This window comes from Eleutherodactylus coqui, chromosome 9 (assembly GCF_035609145.1).
Source record: "Eleutherodactylus coqui strain aEleCoq1 chromosome 9, aEleCoq1.hap1, whole genome shotgun sequence".
Lineage (NCBI taxonomy): Eukaryota > Metazoa > Chordata > Amphibia > Anura > Eleutherodactylidae > Eleutherodactylus > Eleutherodactylus coqui.
Window position 1 is genome coordinate 173,129,053 of NC_089845.1, and position 17,005 is coordinate 173,146,057.

General features: G+C 46.7%; 1 protein-coding gene across 4 annotated transcripts in view; it reads right to left on the reverse strand.

The window, feature by feature from the left end:
- Nucleotides 1-17,005, reverse strand: part of ASAP1 (ArfGAP with SH3 domain, ankyrin repeat and PH domain 1) — a 403,335-nt gene that overhangs the window by 34,517 nt on the left and 351,813 nt on the right. For all 4 annotated transcript variants that reach the window (XM_066578799.1, XM_066578798.1, XM_066578796.1 and 1 more), the window contains one exon: nt 12,265-12,398. In XM_066578799.1, coding sequence (XP_066434896.1) covers nt 12,265-12,398 — 134 coding nt within the window. The remainder of the gene's footprint in view (nt 1-12,264; nt 12,399-17,005) is intronic.

Here is a 17,005-nt window from a genome sequence, read left to right on the forward strand (position 1 = left end):
CAGGGACCCCGTACTGTCAATCAGTCCAGTGACCACTTTACTATTCACTGACATCCTACAGTTTCTGTAAGGGTCGGGCGAGCGGTACTTCCCGAAATCCCTCTCAAAAACCAAGGATGCGTGTCTGTCATACTGGCACGTCTTGAGTAAAGATTTCACTCTGGAGATCTCCTCGCGGCTACCTCCAGTCGAAACGAGATGTTCGAGTTTCCTCCTCAGGCCGTTGTACAGGCGGTACCTGTCCAGGCATCTGAGGTTGGAGAGCTCACGGAAGAACCTCGCCGCCCTCCTCTTGAACATCTCCCACCACTCTGACTTACTGCTACAGAGATCCAGTAATGGTACCTGGCTCTGCAGAAAATCCTCAAAGGACTGTCTTATCTCTGCTTCCTCCAGGAGTGATGAATTCAGTCTCCACAAACCTCTACCCATCCGGGGGGTCTCTGCAACATTCAGAGAAAACAATATTAGACAGTGATCGGAGAATTCCACCTCAACAACGGACACTGGTGAAGAGATGGCTTCCTCCTTCAAATAAAACCTGTCTATTCTAGACCTGCTCTGACCCCTATAAAAGGTGAATCCCTCGTGGCCTGGGGTGTGCCGGATGTGGACATCCACCAGGCGAGCCTCGCTAGCTATGCTATTAAGTGCGACGCTGTCAAAAGTCAACCGCCTGTCTCCAGAGCCTCCCCTATCGCGGGCTCTTGTGACTGCATTAAAGTCACCTCCAAAGACAACTTGGCGGCTGGTAAAAAGGTAGGGCTTGATCCTCATAAAGAGACTCTTCCTGTCCTTTTTTGACTGGGGACCGTAGATGTTTACAAGTCTCAATTCTTGTCCCTTCATGAGGACATCTAAGATCAGGCACCTTCCCATTTCTAATTCAATAACTCGTCGGCATTCGACCGCTGCGGTAAAAAGGACCGCCACTCCGCTATACGGCTCGGCCGCAAGAGACCAGTAGGAAGGGCCTGACCTCCACTCCCTTTTTGCCTTATGTATGGCTGCCAAATCGGACAGCCTGGTCTCCTGCAAGAATAAAATGTCGGCTTCAACGCGGCCGAGAAAATCAAAGGCCGCAAATCTAGCCGTATCCGACTTAATGCTGGCAACGTTAATTGATGCCAGAGTCAGCGGAGTGGGTGCCGCCATCATGAGTGATTAAATTAGATGGCTTTCTTCCTCACACCCGCTTCTTCGGGGTCAGAGGAAAGCCCCTTGCTTCTTTTTTTGGACACAGATGTGTCCATAGCAGGGGATCCCCCGACCCCATCGTCCTTGTTTCCAGGCTCCAGAGTAGCCCCCTCCCCGGAAGGAACTATGCCTCCACGAGTAGGAGACTCAGCGCCCCCTGTTGACCCTTTCTTTGCCCCAGGCACCTTGCCCTTCGCTTCCCCCTCAGAGGAGGAAGAGATGTCTTGAAGGGCCCGGTACCTGTTGGAGAGTCCAACTGGAGGCGAGCTGGCTTCTCCTTCCAGTACTTTGCCAGGGGTGGGAGAAGATCTTGAATCCCCCCTTCGCTTTCTCCTAGTGGCACCTAGCTTACGCCGTTTCTCTAACCACCTCTTTCCTTCCTCATCCACACTCTCATAGTGGGAGGAATCTGAAGAGTTGGTATTTCTCTCCTCCCTCTGGGTCCTCCTGTCCTCTTCATCCACTTCGCTGTCCCTCAAGGCCTCAGCCGCACAATTTGCTTCAGGAACAGGGGCCACCATTGACCCACCTGCTGTGGGCGCTCCTGTCAGCTCCCTGCTCCGTCTGCGTTTGTCCTGACGCCTCTGCTCAGCAGGCGTCTTTTGCCGGTTCTTCCCTGGCTCCTGAGCTCCTCCACCTCTGCTAGTCCCCTCACCCCCGGAGGCCGCACCATGGCCCCCATCCGTAGGGGCTGACACCGCATTGGCAAAGGAGCGTGGACAGCGACTGAATGGGTGACCGAGATCACCACACAGGTTACACCTAATCTCCGCACAGGAGGCGGCTAGATGACCCAGGCCCCCACACAGAGCGCACTTCAAGGTCTTACAAGCGGCGCTCAAGTGTGAGGGGTCGCCGCACCTGTGGCAGAGCTTCGGCTGCCCCTGGTAAAAGGCCAGGATACGATCCCTGCCGAGGAAGGCTGCAGATGGAATGTGTGCCACTGAGTTACCTGAACGCTTCAGCTTGACCATAAACGTCCAGGCCCCGGACCATATGCCGTGCTCATCCCTGTTCTTTCTGGGCATGTCTGTCACCTCTCCGTATCGACCGAGCCACGTCATTATATCAAAACAAGAAAGTGACTCGTTACGAGTCAAAACGGTCACCTTCTTGACTTCGTTCTGGCGAGACACCACCTGGACGGCAAAGTCTCGCCAGCCGGGCTCGCTTTTCATCAGCTCGTAATTCCCCCAGAAGAGTTCTAGGCCCTCTGGGCGAACGAAGCTGATGTCAAACTCAGACGTGCCGAAGGGATGGATTAGGGCAAAGATGTCAACCGCCCTAAAGCCCATCTTCAGTAGAAGCTCCACTACCCTCGCCCTCGGGGGGCATGTATCATTGCCCCTCCAACGAAGACGGACCACATTCCTACGACCTGCGTCCTGCCCGGGTGTTGGTAGGGACCATACGGTCTCCCCCCTTTGCTCTCGGAAGGCTCCTAAGCCGTGTCTCTCTGTCCAAAGAGATAGGTTCACCTCTCTTCCTCCAACTGTGATTGAACTCTCCCCCTTCCGTAGAGCCCCCAGGAGGCGCTGTTGCAATACGCCCTCTCTAGAGCCTGGAGACAAGGAGGACCCTTCCCCTCCAGCGGCGACACTGGCATAACTCCTACCAGCTGTCGTCGCCGCCGGAGGGGCGACTGGAACCTGTGATGTGCCCTGACTATCCCCAGAACCTGTGCCTATATTTACAGTAGGTTCCCCTGTGCTGAGAACAGTAGCTTCAGCCCGTACCTCCGAGTGCGTCGGAGCATCAGACTCGCGGGCTGCACCAGACACATCCACACCTTTCATACCAAGACCTTTCATTCCAAGACCCTCTGGACCGGACTTGGGGTTAGAAGCAGCTTTTTTATTTTGGGCCTTGGTAGACCTGGGGGGTGGCACTGCTGCCCCATCTTGCGCAGCTGCAACCACCGTAATGACCCCCCCATGGTCAGCACTCTGCATTCCGGCAGTATTAACATTTTTATTTTTGCTTTTTCCTTTACATTTGCCAGCAGCCTCCACATCACTGGGTGCCTGGGACCTAGGCTGGGACCTAGACTGAGGGACCCCTGTAGACCGACCTGTCACACGGGGGACCCCCGATCCCGCAGCACCCTCCGCATCACTGGCCTTACTGGCGCTGGCAGTTCCGCCACTGCCAAACTCTTTTGCCACCTTGCCTTGTCCTGTGCTGGCCGCCCTGCTGGCTGTTTCTGTCACTGCACTAACTGAAACAGGGACAGAGGACCCGGCCAGTTTAACTCCTTTATCCCTGTTCCCATGTTCAAAACCCACTGCAGAGTCAGAAACCGGGGTTCTCAGGGTGGGGGTGCCCTGATCCGACTTTGCAGCCAAACCAGCGCCCCCCGTCACATACACAAATTTCTCCTGCACCAAATTCTTTTTTTTTCCTTTTTTCGCCTTGATTTTCACTTCCTCCTCTGGTAAATCATCACCAAACTTAAGGCCGCTCATATTGGGGGGGGATTCCAACAGCCTTATCTGCTGCATTATTAAAGCGCCCCCATCACTTTTATCTTCTTCTGGATCTGAATCCCCGGAGGTTAGAGGCAGCGCAACCTGCTCCGGCCGGAGGCTGCTGGTGGTTGTAGTGCCACTCTGGGTCTGCTCTCCTGAGCAGACAGGCTGCTCCCTCAGACTCTCCTGGTAGGTGTCCTCCTCAGAACAGTCACCACTGCTGTCTCCATCGCTGGAGTGATCAGCCTCCTTGTGACCGCTGTGTCCTGACGCCATCTTGGAGAACCTATCACTGTTTATTAATTTTTCCCTAAAGGGACCACTTTGCTCCAGAATCCTGTCCCTCTCTTCCTTGCAGCTCTGTATGCAGTCTTTACAGTCTTGTATGGACTTGCTGATTGCATCTCTTTTTCCTTTAGCGGCGGTCTGGTCCTTCAGTGACCTGGCCAACCGCAGCTTCTCCTTCTGCAGGAGGATTTCTCTCCCCGCTCGCTCATAATCCGCCATGCTGGTGGCCAGACGGGAGGCCAGCTCTACCACAGACTCCCCTTTCCGACGCTCACTCCACTGTGGCTTACCTTCTTTGCTGAGCGTTTGGCTGCGAGTCTGACTGCGGGTCATCATTTCGCTTCCGGCGCTGTCAGATGCGGCTGCACCAACCTGCTGGGCCATGTCACTGCGCCTGCGACCCGGACCCTCTCTCTTCGCAGCTTTACTAGCTGCTCCGGCTTTCCTGGTTGTTGCTGCTGAAACCACGTATGCCGCCAGCGCCGCTGATGGTGTTGTCGCTGCCTTCTCAGCACTCCCCCCCCTCCGACCGAAGCCGGGGGAGGGGGAATTGCGGGACTCCATAGAACAAGAAGCCCAGCTACGTGCTCTGATCCTGGGCTCCAAAACAGGCTTCCAGCTGGGACTGCAACCACACCCTGGTTCTCTGAGGAGCTCCAACAAACCACACCTTACTCCAGAGATGCACTCACTATTCTGCTGGTGGAGTCACTGTGTACACACATTACTTATCCTGTACTGACCCTGAGTTACATCCTGTATTATACCCCAGAGCTGCACTCACTATTGTGCTGGTGGAGTCACTGTGTACATACATGACTTATCCTGTACTGCTCCTAAGTTACATCCTGTATTATACTCCAGAGCTGCACTCACTATTCTGCTGGTGGAGTCACTGTGTACATACATTACTTATCCTGTACTGCTCCTGAGTTACATCCTGTATTATACTGCAGAGCTGCACTCACTATTCTGCTGGTGGAGTCACTATGTACATACATTACTTATCCTGTACTGACGCAAAACAATCCATTTGCAGGAGTCCAGCTTATTGTGAGAAAAACTTGCTTTTTATTTTCTTTAGTGCTTGAATGATACAGAGAACGCGTTTCGGTTATGAAACCTTGTTCACCTCTGACTTACAAAACTGTTGCACGAACCTTTAAAAAGCTTAGTGAAGATTAGTGAATTAAAAACACATGCAGTTAACCCTTATGGCAATCAGTTACTTCAGTTCCCAAAGTTCGTCCCTCCTGCAGGAACTCACTCTGATTAGTTATCATACATATTATATCAAATGGCATATAGAATAAAATATTCCTGCATTGCATATTCCAATAAATACAAAATAACATATGATCAATTCAATCTTAGTTGCAGAAGCGCGATATACCCTCCGACAGCAGCAACAAATTTAGTCATAGACTATTATCATGGACCAGTACCAAGGTGACATATAATGTTCAAAATCATTGCATTATACAATTACAACACAATGGAATCATATTGGAATCAGTGTATATTACTTAGTGGATGTTATTTACCAAGGCTAGTAGATGTATAGAAGGTCTGTTTTATAATTCATTCCCGTTGGGAATCTTGTATTTAAATTCAAGATCCAGAACGCCTCCCTTTTAAACACTCTTTCCGGGCTGACCGTTCCTTTCTTTTTATTTATAACCTTTTCCATTCCAAAAAATGAGAAAGTGTTTAGATTTCCTTTATGTATATCACAGAAATGTTTCACCACACCCGAACTATTTACATTATTTTTTCTAATGTTACGGATGTGTTCATTGATTCGAGTTTTTAACTTACGTGTGGTACAACCTATATAGTTCAAATTACACTCTCTACATTGAATCATATATACTACATTGGTAGTATTGCAATTGATATAGTTACGGATTTTAAACTCTTTATTATTGCTGCTGTCAGAAAAGGTCTCCCTTCTATCAGCCAAGTGACAGGCGGTACATCTAGAATTACCGCAGCGGAAAAAACCTTGAAATTTCAACCACTGCGGTTTTCCCAGACTAGAGGAAAAATTACTAGGTGCTATTAGATCTCCCAAATTTTTACTTTTTTTTGCAACACATTTGATTCCCTCATTTAATATTTCGTCAACAGTATCATCCTGTCTTAAAACAGGCAAAAATTTGAAAAAGATTTTTTTAATTTCATAAAAATTTCTGCTATATGCCGTGGAAAAAACTATTCCCTTATTAATTTTTCCTTTTTTATTTTTACATTTATCTCTAAGTAACTCCTCTCTATTGACTGCTTCTATTTTTGTACATGCCTCCTTTAATAATGACTGTTTGTAACCTCTCTGATACAACCTATTTTTAATATCTATTTTTGCTGTATTAAATGAAAAACCATCCGAGCAGGATCTTTTAGCACGTATAAGTTCTCCTACAGGAATAGCTTTAATAGTATGTCTGGGGTGACCACTATTTGCGTGCAATATGGTATTGCCTGCTGTCGTTTTTCTGTATAATTTGGTCTCAATTCCTTTAGTACAACTACCTTTTAAGGTTAAATCCAGGAATGGTACCTCCTTCTCATTATATGTCACAACGAACTGTAAGTTAGCAGAATTATTATTGATATAATTTTCAAACTGACTAACTTGTTCACACACCTCATTTTGTGCTGGGCCTTTATTCCAAATAATTATTATATCGTCAATGTATCTCGCATACCACATCATGCGGCCAGCAAAGGGGTTATTATGACTGAAAATAAAAGAATCTTCCCACCAACTCATAAAGAGATTGGCTATCACCGGAGAAAATTTAGACCCCATCGGGGCTCCAGAAATTTGCAAAAAAAATTGTTGATCAAAAGAGAAAAAGTTATGGGTTAGCAAAAATTCAGTAGATAGCAAAATAAATTCCTTCAGCTCATTATTGTAATTGCTAAAATTCTGTAAATGAAAACGTACTGCTTCCATGGCCGCATGATGTGGTATGCAAGAATAAAGATCCTTGACATCACACAAAATCCAGCACAAATCATCATTCCACTTCATATGTTGTAATTTTTGTATTACATGTTTGCTATCCCTCAAAAAACCTGGGGTTCTATATACTAACGGTTGCAGGGATCGGTCCACCCACGAACTTAAATGCTCACAGGGTGAGCCGATCCCTGCAACTATCGGTCGTAATGGAGGTGGAAATATTCCCTTATGGATTTTGGGAAGACCATGGAATAAAGCCATAACAGGATTTGAGGGAGACAAATATGAAATAGTTTTATCATCTAAGATGCCAAATTCTTTGCCTATATGCAATAATCTGTCAAGTTCTTTTAAACAGCCTTGTAACGGGTTGATATCAATTTTTTTATATATATCATTATTGTTCAATATTTTTTTGACAAGATTTGCATAAAGGTCAGAATCTAGCAACACTATATTGCCACCCTTATCAGATTTGTGTATCACTAAATCTTTATTATCCATGAGTTCCTTCAGACCGATTCTCTCTTTTGTAGTGAGATTATCTTTCTTCTTTTTTCTATGTAAATTGGTTTCTTTGATTTTAAACAGTTCTTTCTCCATGGCTAATTGAAAGTCATCCATGTGTTTTGTTCTAGCACTCAGTGGATAGAAGCTTGGGTTTGGAACATGGAAATCGATCTTATTCACATTCTTTCTATTAACCAATTAGCCATGGAGAAAGAACTGTTTAAAATCAAAGAAACCAATTTACATAGAAAAAAGAAGAAAGATAATCTCACTACAAAAGAGAGAATCGGTCTGAAGGAACTCATGGATAATAAAGATTTAGTGATACACAAATCTGATAAGGGTGGCAATATAGTGTTGCTAGATTCTGACCTTTATGCAAATCTTGTCAAAAAAATATTGAACAATAATGATATATATAAAAAAATTGATATCAACCCGTTACAAGGCTGTTTAAAAGAACTTGACAGATTATTGCATATAGGCAAAGAATTTGGCATCTTAGATGATAAAACTATTTCATATTTGTCTCCCTCAAATCCTGTTATGGCTTTATTCCATGGTCTTCCCAAAATCCATAAGGGAATATTTCCACCTCCATTACGACCGATAGTTGCAGGGATCGGCTCACCCTGTGAGCATTTAAGTTCGTGGGTGGACCGATCCCTGCAACCGTTAGTATATAGAACCCCAGGTTTTTTGAGGGATAGCAAACATGTAATACAAAAATTACAACATATGAAGTGGAATGATGATTTGTGCTGGATTTTGTGTGATGTCAAGGATCTTTATTCTTGCATACCACATCATGCGGCCATGGAAGCAGTACGTTTTCATTTACAGAATTTTAGCAATTACAATAATGAGCTGAAGGAATTTATTTTGCTATCTACGGAATTTTTGCTAACCCATAACTTTTTCTCTTTTGATCAACAATTTTTTTTGCAAATTTCTGGAGCCCCGATGGGGTCTAAATTTTCTCCGGTGATAGCCAATCTCTTTATGAGTTGGTGGGAAGATTCTTTTATTTTCAGTCATAATAACCCCTTTGCTGGCCGCATGATGTGGTATGCGAGATACATTGACGATATAATAATTATTTGGAATAAAGGCCCAGCACAAAATGAGGTGTGTGAACAAGTTAGTCAGTTTGAAAATTATATCAATAATAATTCTGCTAACTTACAGTTCGTTGTGACATATAATGAGAAGGAGGTACCATTCCTGGATTTAACCTTAAAAGGTAGTTGTACTAAAGGAATTGAGACCAAATTATACAGAAAAACGACAGCAGGCAATACCATATTGCACGCAAATAGTGGTCACCCCAGACATACTATTAAAGCTATTCCTGTAGGAGAACTTATACGTGCTAAAAGATCCTGCTCGGATGGTTTTTCATTTAATACAGCAAAAATAGATATTAAAAATAGGTTGTATCAGAGAGGTTACAAACAGTCATTATTAAAGGAGGCATGTACAAAAATAGAAGCAGTCAATAGAGAGGAGTTACTTAGAGATAAATGTAAAAATAAAAAAGGAAAAATTAATAAGGGAATAGTTTTTTCCACGGCATATAGCAGAAATTTTTATGAAATTAAAAAAATCTTTTTCAAATTTTTGCCTGTTTTAAGACAGGATGATACTGTTGACGAAATATTAAATGAGGGAATCAAATGTGTTGCAAAAAAAAGTAAAAATTTGGGAGATCTAATAGCACCTAGTAATTTTTCCTCTAGTCTGGGAAAACCGCAGTGGTTGAAATTTCAAGGTTTTTTCCGCTGCGGTAATTCTAGATGTACCGCCTGTCACTTGGCTGATAGAAGGGAGACCTTTTCTGACAGCAGCAATAATAAAGAGTTTAAAATCCGTAACTATATCAATTGCAATACTACCAATGTAGTATATATGATTCAATGTAGAGAGTGTAATTTGAACTATATAGGTTGTACCACACGTAAGTTAAAAACTCGAATCAATGAACACATCCGTAACATTAGAAAAAATAATGTAAATAGTTCGGGTGTGGTGAAACATTTCTGTGATATACATAAAGGAAATCTAAACACTTTCTCATTTTTTGGAATGGAAAAGGTTATAAATAAAAAGAAAGGAACGGTCAGCCCGGAAAGAGTGTTTAAAAGGGAGGCGTTCTGGATCTTGAATTTAAATACAAGATTCCCAACGGGAATGAATTATAAAACAGACCTTCTATACATCTACTAGCCTTGGTAAATAACATCCACTAAGTAATATACACTGATTCCAATATGATTCCATTGTGTTGTAATTGTATAATGCAATGATTTTGAACATTATATGTCACCTTGGTACTGGTCCATGATAATAGTCTATGACTAAATTTGTTGCTGCTGTCGGAGGGTATATCGCGCTTCTGCAACTAAGATTGAATTGATCATATGTTATTTTGTATTTATTGGAATATGCAATGCAGGAATATTTTATTCTATATGCCATTTGATATAATATGTATGATAACTAATCAGAGTGAGTTCCTGCAGGAGGGACGAACTTTGGGAACTGAAGTAACTGATTGCCATAAGGGTTAACTGCATGTGTTTTTAATTCACTAATCTTCACTAAGCTTTTTAAAGGTTCGTGCAACAGTTTTGTAAGTCAGAGGTGAACAAGGTTTCATAACCGAAACGCGTTCTCTGTATCATTCAAGCACTAAAGAAAATAAAAAGCAAGTTTTTCTCACAATAAGCTGGACTCCTGCAAATGGATTGTTTTGCGTCTAATCAAAGCCAGAAGTAGCTGGATGGCAATGGCTTGTGAGTATACTTGTCTGCGGAATTGAGGTTACAGCACAAGAATATAAGGTGGGACTCTTTGCTTTTTGCTTCATATCCTGTACTGACCCTGAGTTACATCCTGTATTATACCCCAGAGCTGCACTCACTATTCTGCTGGTGGAGTCACTGTATACATACATTACTTATTCTGTACTGATCCTGAGTTACATCCTGTATTATACCCCAGAGCTGCACTCACTATTCTGCTGGTGGAGTCACTGTGTACATACATTACTTATCCTGTACTGCTCCTGAGTTACATCCTGTATTATACTCCAGAGCTGCACTCACTATTCTGCTGGTGGAGTCACTGTATACATACATTACTTATTCTGTACTGATCCTGAGTTACATGCTGTATTATACCCCAGAGCTGCACTCACTATCCTGCTGGTGGAGTCACTGTGTACATACATTACTGATCCTGTACTGATCCTGAGTTACATCCTGTATTATACTCCAGAGCTGTACTCACTATTCTGCTGGTGGAGTCACTGTGTATATACATTACTTATCCTGTACTGATCCTCAGTTACATCCTGTATTATACCCCAGAGCTGCACTCACTATTCTGCTGGTGGAGTCACTGTGTACATATATTACTTATCCTGTACTGATGCAGAGTTACATCCTGTATTATACTCCAGAGCTGCACTCACTATTCTGCTGGTGGAGTCACTGTGTACATACATTACTTATTCTGTACAGCTCCTGAGTTACATCCTGTATTATACTCCAGGGCTGCACTCACTATTCTGCTGGTGGAGTCACTGTGTACATACATTACTTATCCTGTACTGATCCTGAGTTACATCCTGTATTATACTCCAGAGCTGCATCCCTATTCTGCTGGTGGAGTCACTGTATACATACATTACTTATCCTGAGTTACATCCTGTATTATACTCCAGAGCTGCATCCCTATTCTGCTGGTGGAGTCACTGTATACATACATTACTTATCCTGTACTGACCCTGGGTTACATCCTGTATTATACTCTAGAGCTGCACTCACTATTCTGCTGGTGGAGTCACTGTGTACATACATTACTTATCCTGTACTGATCCTGAGTTACATCCTGTATTATACTCCAGAGCTGCACTCACTATTTTGTTGTTGGAGTCGCTGTGTACATATATTACTTATCCTGTACTGACCCTGAGTTACATCCTGTATTATACCCCAGAGCTGCACTCACTATTCTGCTGGTGGAGTCACTGTGTACATACATTACTTATCCTGTACTGCTCCTGAGTTACATCCTGTATTATACTCCAGAGCTGCACTCACTATTCTGCTGGTGGAGTCACTGTGTACATACATTACTTATCCTGTACTGCTCCTGAGTTACATCCTGTATTATACTCCAGAGCTGCACTCACTATTCTGCTGGTGGAGTCACTGTGTACATACATTACTTATCCTGTACTGATCCTGAGTTATATCCTGTATTATACCCCAGAGCTGCACTCACTATTCTGCTGGTGGAGTCACTGTGTACATACATTACTTATCCTGTACTGATCCTGAGTTACATCCTGTATTATACCCCAGAGCTGCACTCACTATTCTGCTGCTGGAGTCACTGTGTACATACATTACTTATCCTGTACTGCTCCTGAGTTACATCCTGTATTATACTCCAGAGCTGCACTCACTATTCTGCTGGTGGAGTCACCATGTACAGCATTACTTATCCTGTATTATACATACATTACATATCCTGTACTGATCCTGAGTTACATCCTGTATTACACTCCAGAGCAGCACTCACTATTCTGCTGGTGGAGTCACTGTGTACATACATTACATATCTTGTATTATACTGCAGAGCTGCACTCGCTATTCTGCTGTTGGGTTAATACCCCAAATCTCTGGTTATCTAAGACAGTCAAGGGGTTAATGTCAGTACCCCTTGTGGTCTCACAAGTTCCCTGAGCAGGGGCGCTTAGGGCAGTGCAGCTCGCTGACCCGTATCCCTTGACATCGTCCCCCCAGCACCAATACTACTACTCACCAAGAGTTCAGAAGTGCCTAACTTGTCTAGTTCCAGAGACTGGATCCTAGAGATGTGAACCCCCATTTCCCTGTGGATGCCGGAACATTCTATACAGGTTAGTATTCCCAGGTTGGTGGACAGCCAGGTTGGATCTGTGGGAAGAAACACCAAAGGTGTAAAAACGAGGAAAGCGTGGATGATGGGGGTGCCGGCTGGCACCAAGACCCTCACAGTCTAATCCAGGATCACTTAGAATCATGTTGGTAACCTGCAGGTAAACTGGTGCTTCTAGACTGCAAGCAACATGTATATCAGAGCTGCAGTGTAAAGCATGGGGGCGAGGGCGAATTGTAGGCATTTGTGATCATCATACTTGACCAATGAGACAGCCGGGGTGGGGTGGAGTGGGCATCGCTTCACATGCATGTTCTGTGTATTAGCGCTTCGTTAGTACTTAGAATCAGGGGTTGTGGTGCAGGAAATACTGTGACTCCTCAGGCAACGCATCAAGGTCCAACAGCTGCAGAATGAGTGTCATCCAGCAGGTGGCAGCAGACACACGTGGGAACAGAGAGCACGCTGAGAGGGGTCTTCCCATGATACTAAGGAACGGCCTATTGTTAGGATGTCTGCTGGGGCCCCGCTGATACTCTGAATCACGGGGCCACATTATTACTGCAGGTCGCCATGAGTGGAGTTGGGACCCCTATAACCATCGTGTCCTGGCTGCCTACATAGACATCCTGGCTCCTGCACTCTGCTGGTTATGCAGCACAGTCTCTCTTCTGTCTATGTGGTTTGCTACAATGTATCAGTGCACGAAAAATGTATCGGCCTGGAGGCCACATAACGGCAGATTGTCTGAACAGGATACTATTGTCGCAAAACCAAAAGTACTTCACTGACAGCAAGCAGAGGGCCTAACCCCTTCACTCCTGAGCCTTCCCTGACTATGGCGTACTACCATGCCGGCGTCTACCCCCCTCACTGCGCGGGGCCGTGTGTATTGTGGGGCGAGCTGCTGCTCAGATGGGGAACACAAGACATTTTGATCTTTCTTCTGTGTTTTTGGGGAAGAGATACAAATCCACAATCCTGCATTTCCCCTACGGGCGCTCCCCCGGCGCGGACACAATATTTGCATTGTTTGATATTTACAGATGAGTAAACACCCATTCTGCTTTATTTCTTTTTACCATCTGCTGCGAAAAACGGAATTTTTACATTTTTTTTTATTTTCATAGGAAATTTGTTTTAAAAAAATGAAAATCCCTTTGGGGTTGGACCTTCACTTCTGATAGCTGGTAGAATATACTGCAGGCCTAAGAGACGTCACTGTGCCGCAGGCTGCAGCGACCATCAGCACAGTGCATCACATGGGGTGACTGAGTAACGTGATCTGCCCGCTCTCCGCTACAGACCGCACGTCCCCCATAACTTGTGATCTGCCCGCTCTCCGCTACAGACCGTACGTCCCCCGTGATATGTGATCTGCCCGCTCTCCGCTACAGACCGCAAGTCCCCCGTAACATGTGATCAGCCGGCTCTCCGCTACAGACCGCAAGTCCCCCATAACATGTGATCAGCCGGCTCTCCGCTACAGACCGCAAGTCCCCCGTAACTTGTGATCTGCCTGCTCTCCGCTACAGACCGCACGTCCCCCTTAACATGTGATCTGCCTGCTCTCCGCTACAGACCGCCCGTCCCCCGTAACATGTGATCTGCCCGCTTTCCGCTACAGACCGTACGTCCCCCGTAACATGGGATCTGCCCGCTCTCCGCTAAAGACCGCACGTCCACCGTAACATGTGATCTGCCCGCTCTCCGCTACAGACCGCACGTCCACCGTAACATGTGATCTGCCTGCTCTCCGCTACAGACCGCATGTCCCCCGTAACATGTGATCTGCCCGCTCTCCGCTACAGACCGCATGTCCCCCGTAACATGTGATCTGCCAGCTTTCCGCTACAGACCGCACCTCCCCCTTAACATGTGATCTGCCTGCTCTCCGCTACAGACCGCACGTCCCCCGTAACATGGGATCTGCCCGCTCTCCGCTACAGACCGCACGTCCCCCGTAACATGTGATCTGCCCGCTTTCCGCTACAGACCGCACATCCACCGTAACATGTGATCTGCCCGCTCTCCGCTAGACCGCATGTCCCCCGTAACATGTGATCTGCCAGCTTTCCGCTAGACCGCACGTCCCCCATAACATGTGATCTGCCCGCTCTGCAGTACAGACCGCACGTCCCCTGAAACACGTGATCTACCTGCTCTACGCTACAGACCGCACGTCCCCCGTAACATGTGATCTGCCCACTCTGCAGTACAGACCGCATGTCCCCTGTAACATGTGATCTACCTGCTCTCTGCTACAGACCGCGTGTCCCCCCATAACATGTGATCTGCCCGCTCTCCGCTACAGACCGCACATCCCCTGTAACATGTGATTTGCCCGCTCTCCACTACAGACCGCACGTCCCCTGTAACACGTGATCTACCTGCTCTACGCTACAGACCGCACATCCCCCATAACATGTGATCTGCCTGCTCTGCAGTACAGACTGCACGTCCCCTGTAACATGTGATCTGCCCGCTCTCTGCTACAGACCGCACGTCCCCCCTAACACGTGATCCACCTGCTCTACGCTAGACCGCACATCCCCTGTAACATGTGATCTGCCCGCTCTCCGCTACAGACCGCACGTCCACCGTAACATGTGAGCTTCCCGCTCTCCGCTACAGACCGCACATCCCCCGTAACATGTGATCTACCTGCTCTACGCTACAGACCGCACATCCCCCATAACATGTGATCTGCCTGCTCTAAGCTACAGACCGCACATCCCCCGTAACATGTGATCTGCCCGCTTTCCGCTACAGACCGTACGTCCCCCGTAACATGGGATCTGCCCGCTCTCCGCTAAAGACCGCACGTCCACCGTAACATGATCTGCCCGCTCTCCGCTACAGACCGCACGTCCACCGTAACATGTGATCTGCCCGCTCTCCGCTACAGACCGCACGTCCCCCGTAACATGTGATCTGCCCGCTTTCCGCTACAGACCGTACGTCCCCCGTAACACGGGATCTGCCCGCTCTCCGCTAAAGACCGCACGTCCACCGTAACATGTGATCTACCTGCTCTACGCTACATACCACACTTCCCCCATAACACGTGATCTGCCGGCTCTGCAGTACAGAATGTGCTTTCCGTGGGTACATGTGATCTGCCCGCTCTCCGCTACAGACCGTAAGTCCCCCGTAACATGTGATCTGCCTGCTTTCCGCTACAGACCGCATATTTTAACATGTGATCTGCCGGCTCTCTTCTACAGACCGCATGTCCCCCGTAACATTTGATCTGCCCACTCTCTGCTACAGACCGTACGTCGCCCGTAACTCGTGATCTATCTGCTCTACGCTACAGACTGCGTGTCCCCCATAACATGTGATCTGCCCGCTCTCCGCTACAAATCGCACGTCCCCTGTAAAATGTGATCTGCCCGCTCTCTGCTACAGACCGCACCCCGTAACACGTGACCTACCTGCTCTACGCTACAGACCGCACATCCCCCATAACACGTGATCTGCCCGCTCTGCAGTACAGACCGCATGTCCCCCGTAACACGTGATCTACCTGCTCTACGCTACGTACCACACTTCTCCCATAACACGTGATCTACCTGCTCTACGCTACAGACCGCACATCCCCCGTAACATGTGATTTGCCCGCTCTGCAGTACAGACCGCACGTCCCTCGTAACATGTGATCTACCTGCTCTACGCTACATACCACACTTCCCCCATAATACGTGATCTACCTGCTCTACGCTACATACCACACTTCCCCCATAACACGTGATCTACCTGCTCTACGCTACATACCACACTTCCCCCATAATATGTGATCTACCTGCTCTACGCTACATACCACACTTTCTCCATAACAGGTGATCTGCCGGCTCTGCAGTACAGAATGTGCTTTCCGTGGGTACATGTGATCTGCCCGCTCTCCGCTACAGACCGCATGCCCCCCCATAACATGTGATCTGCCCGCTCTCCGCTACAGACCGCATGCCCCCCCATAACATGTGATCTGCCGGCTCTACACTACAGGCCACAGTTCCCCCAAAGCAGGTGATCTGCCGTCTGCAGTACAGACTGTGCTTTCCGTGGGTACAGCTTCCATAGGAATAACCCCCCCATAGCATTCTGCTGCAAGGCTAATTATGTTATGGTTATTCTAGCAGTGAAAATGACCCCCATCTTGCTGAAGGAACGCCTCGCTCTCACATTTAGGTAACCTTCTAATTATCTGCAATCGCCTTGTATTCTACAGAAAAAAAATGTGCAAATAATAAAGTGCTCCGTAATCAGAGGGCGCCGCAAACCGAGAGCGCCAAACAAAAGCAACAGTAATGTCAGTGATTATAGGGTGACGTGGGCCGGCTGGAGAGCGCCATCACTTGGTGCAATTGTAGAACCAATCAGAGGAGCGCCAAATCTCACAGTATAACAAATTGTGATGTGATCGCGGTCCGCTTCTCCTCGCAGCCCGCGAACACCGACTCAAAACATAAAAGGGGCCTTGAGAAAACCTTTAACACCAGAAACTGGTGTATAAAGTGGCTAATTTGTGCACAAAAAGAGATTTGCGTCAAAAATTATGATTTTCTGCTGGCTGCGTTGCTGTCCACCACCACAGAGGCTTGTGAGGAGGGGATACGGCCCCCCTGGACTGACACATTTATAG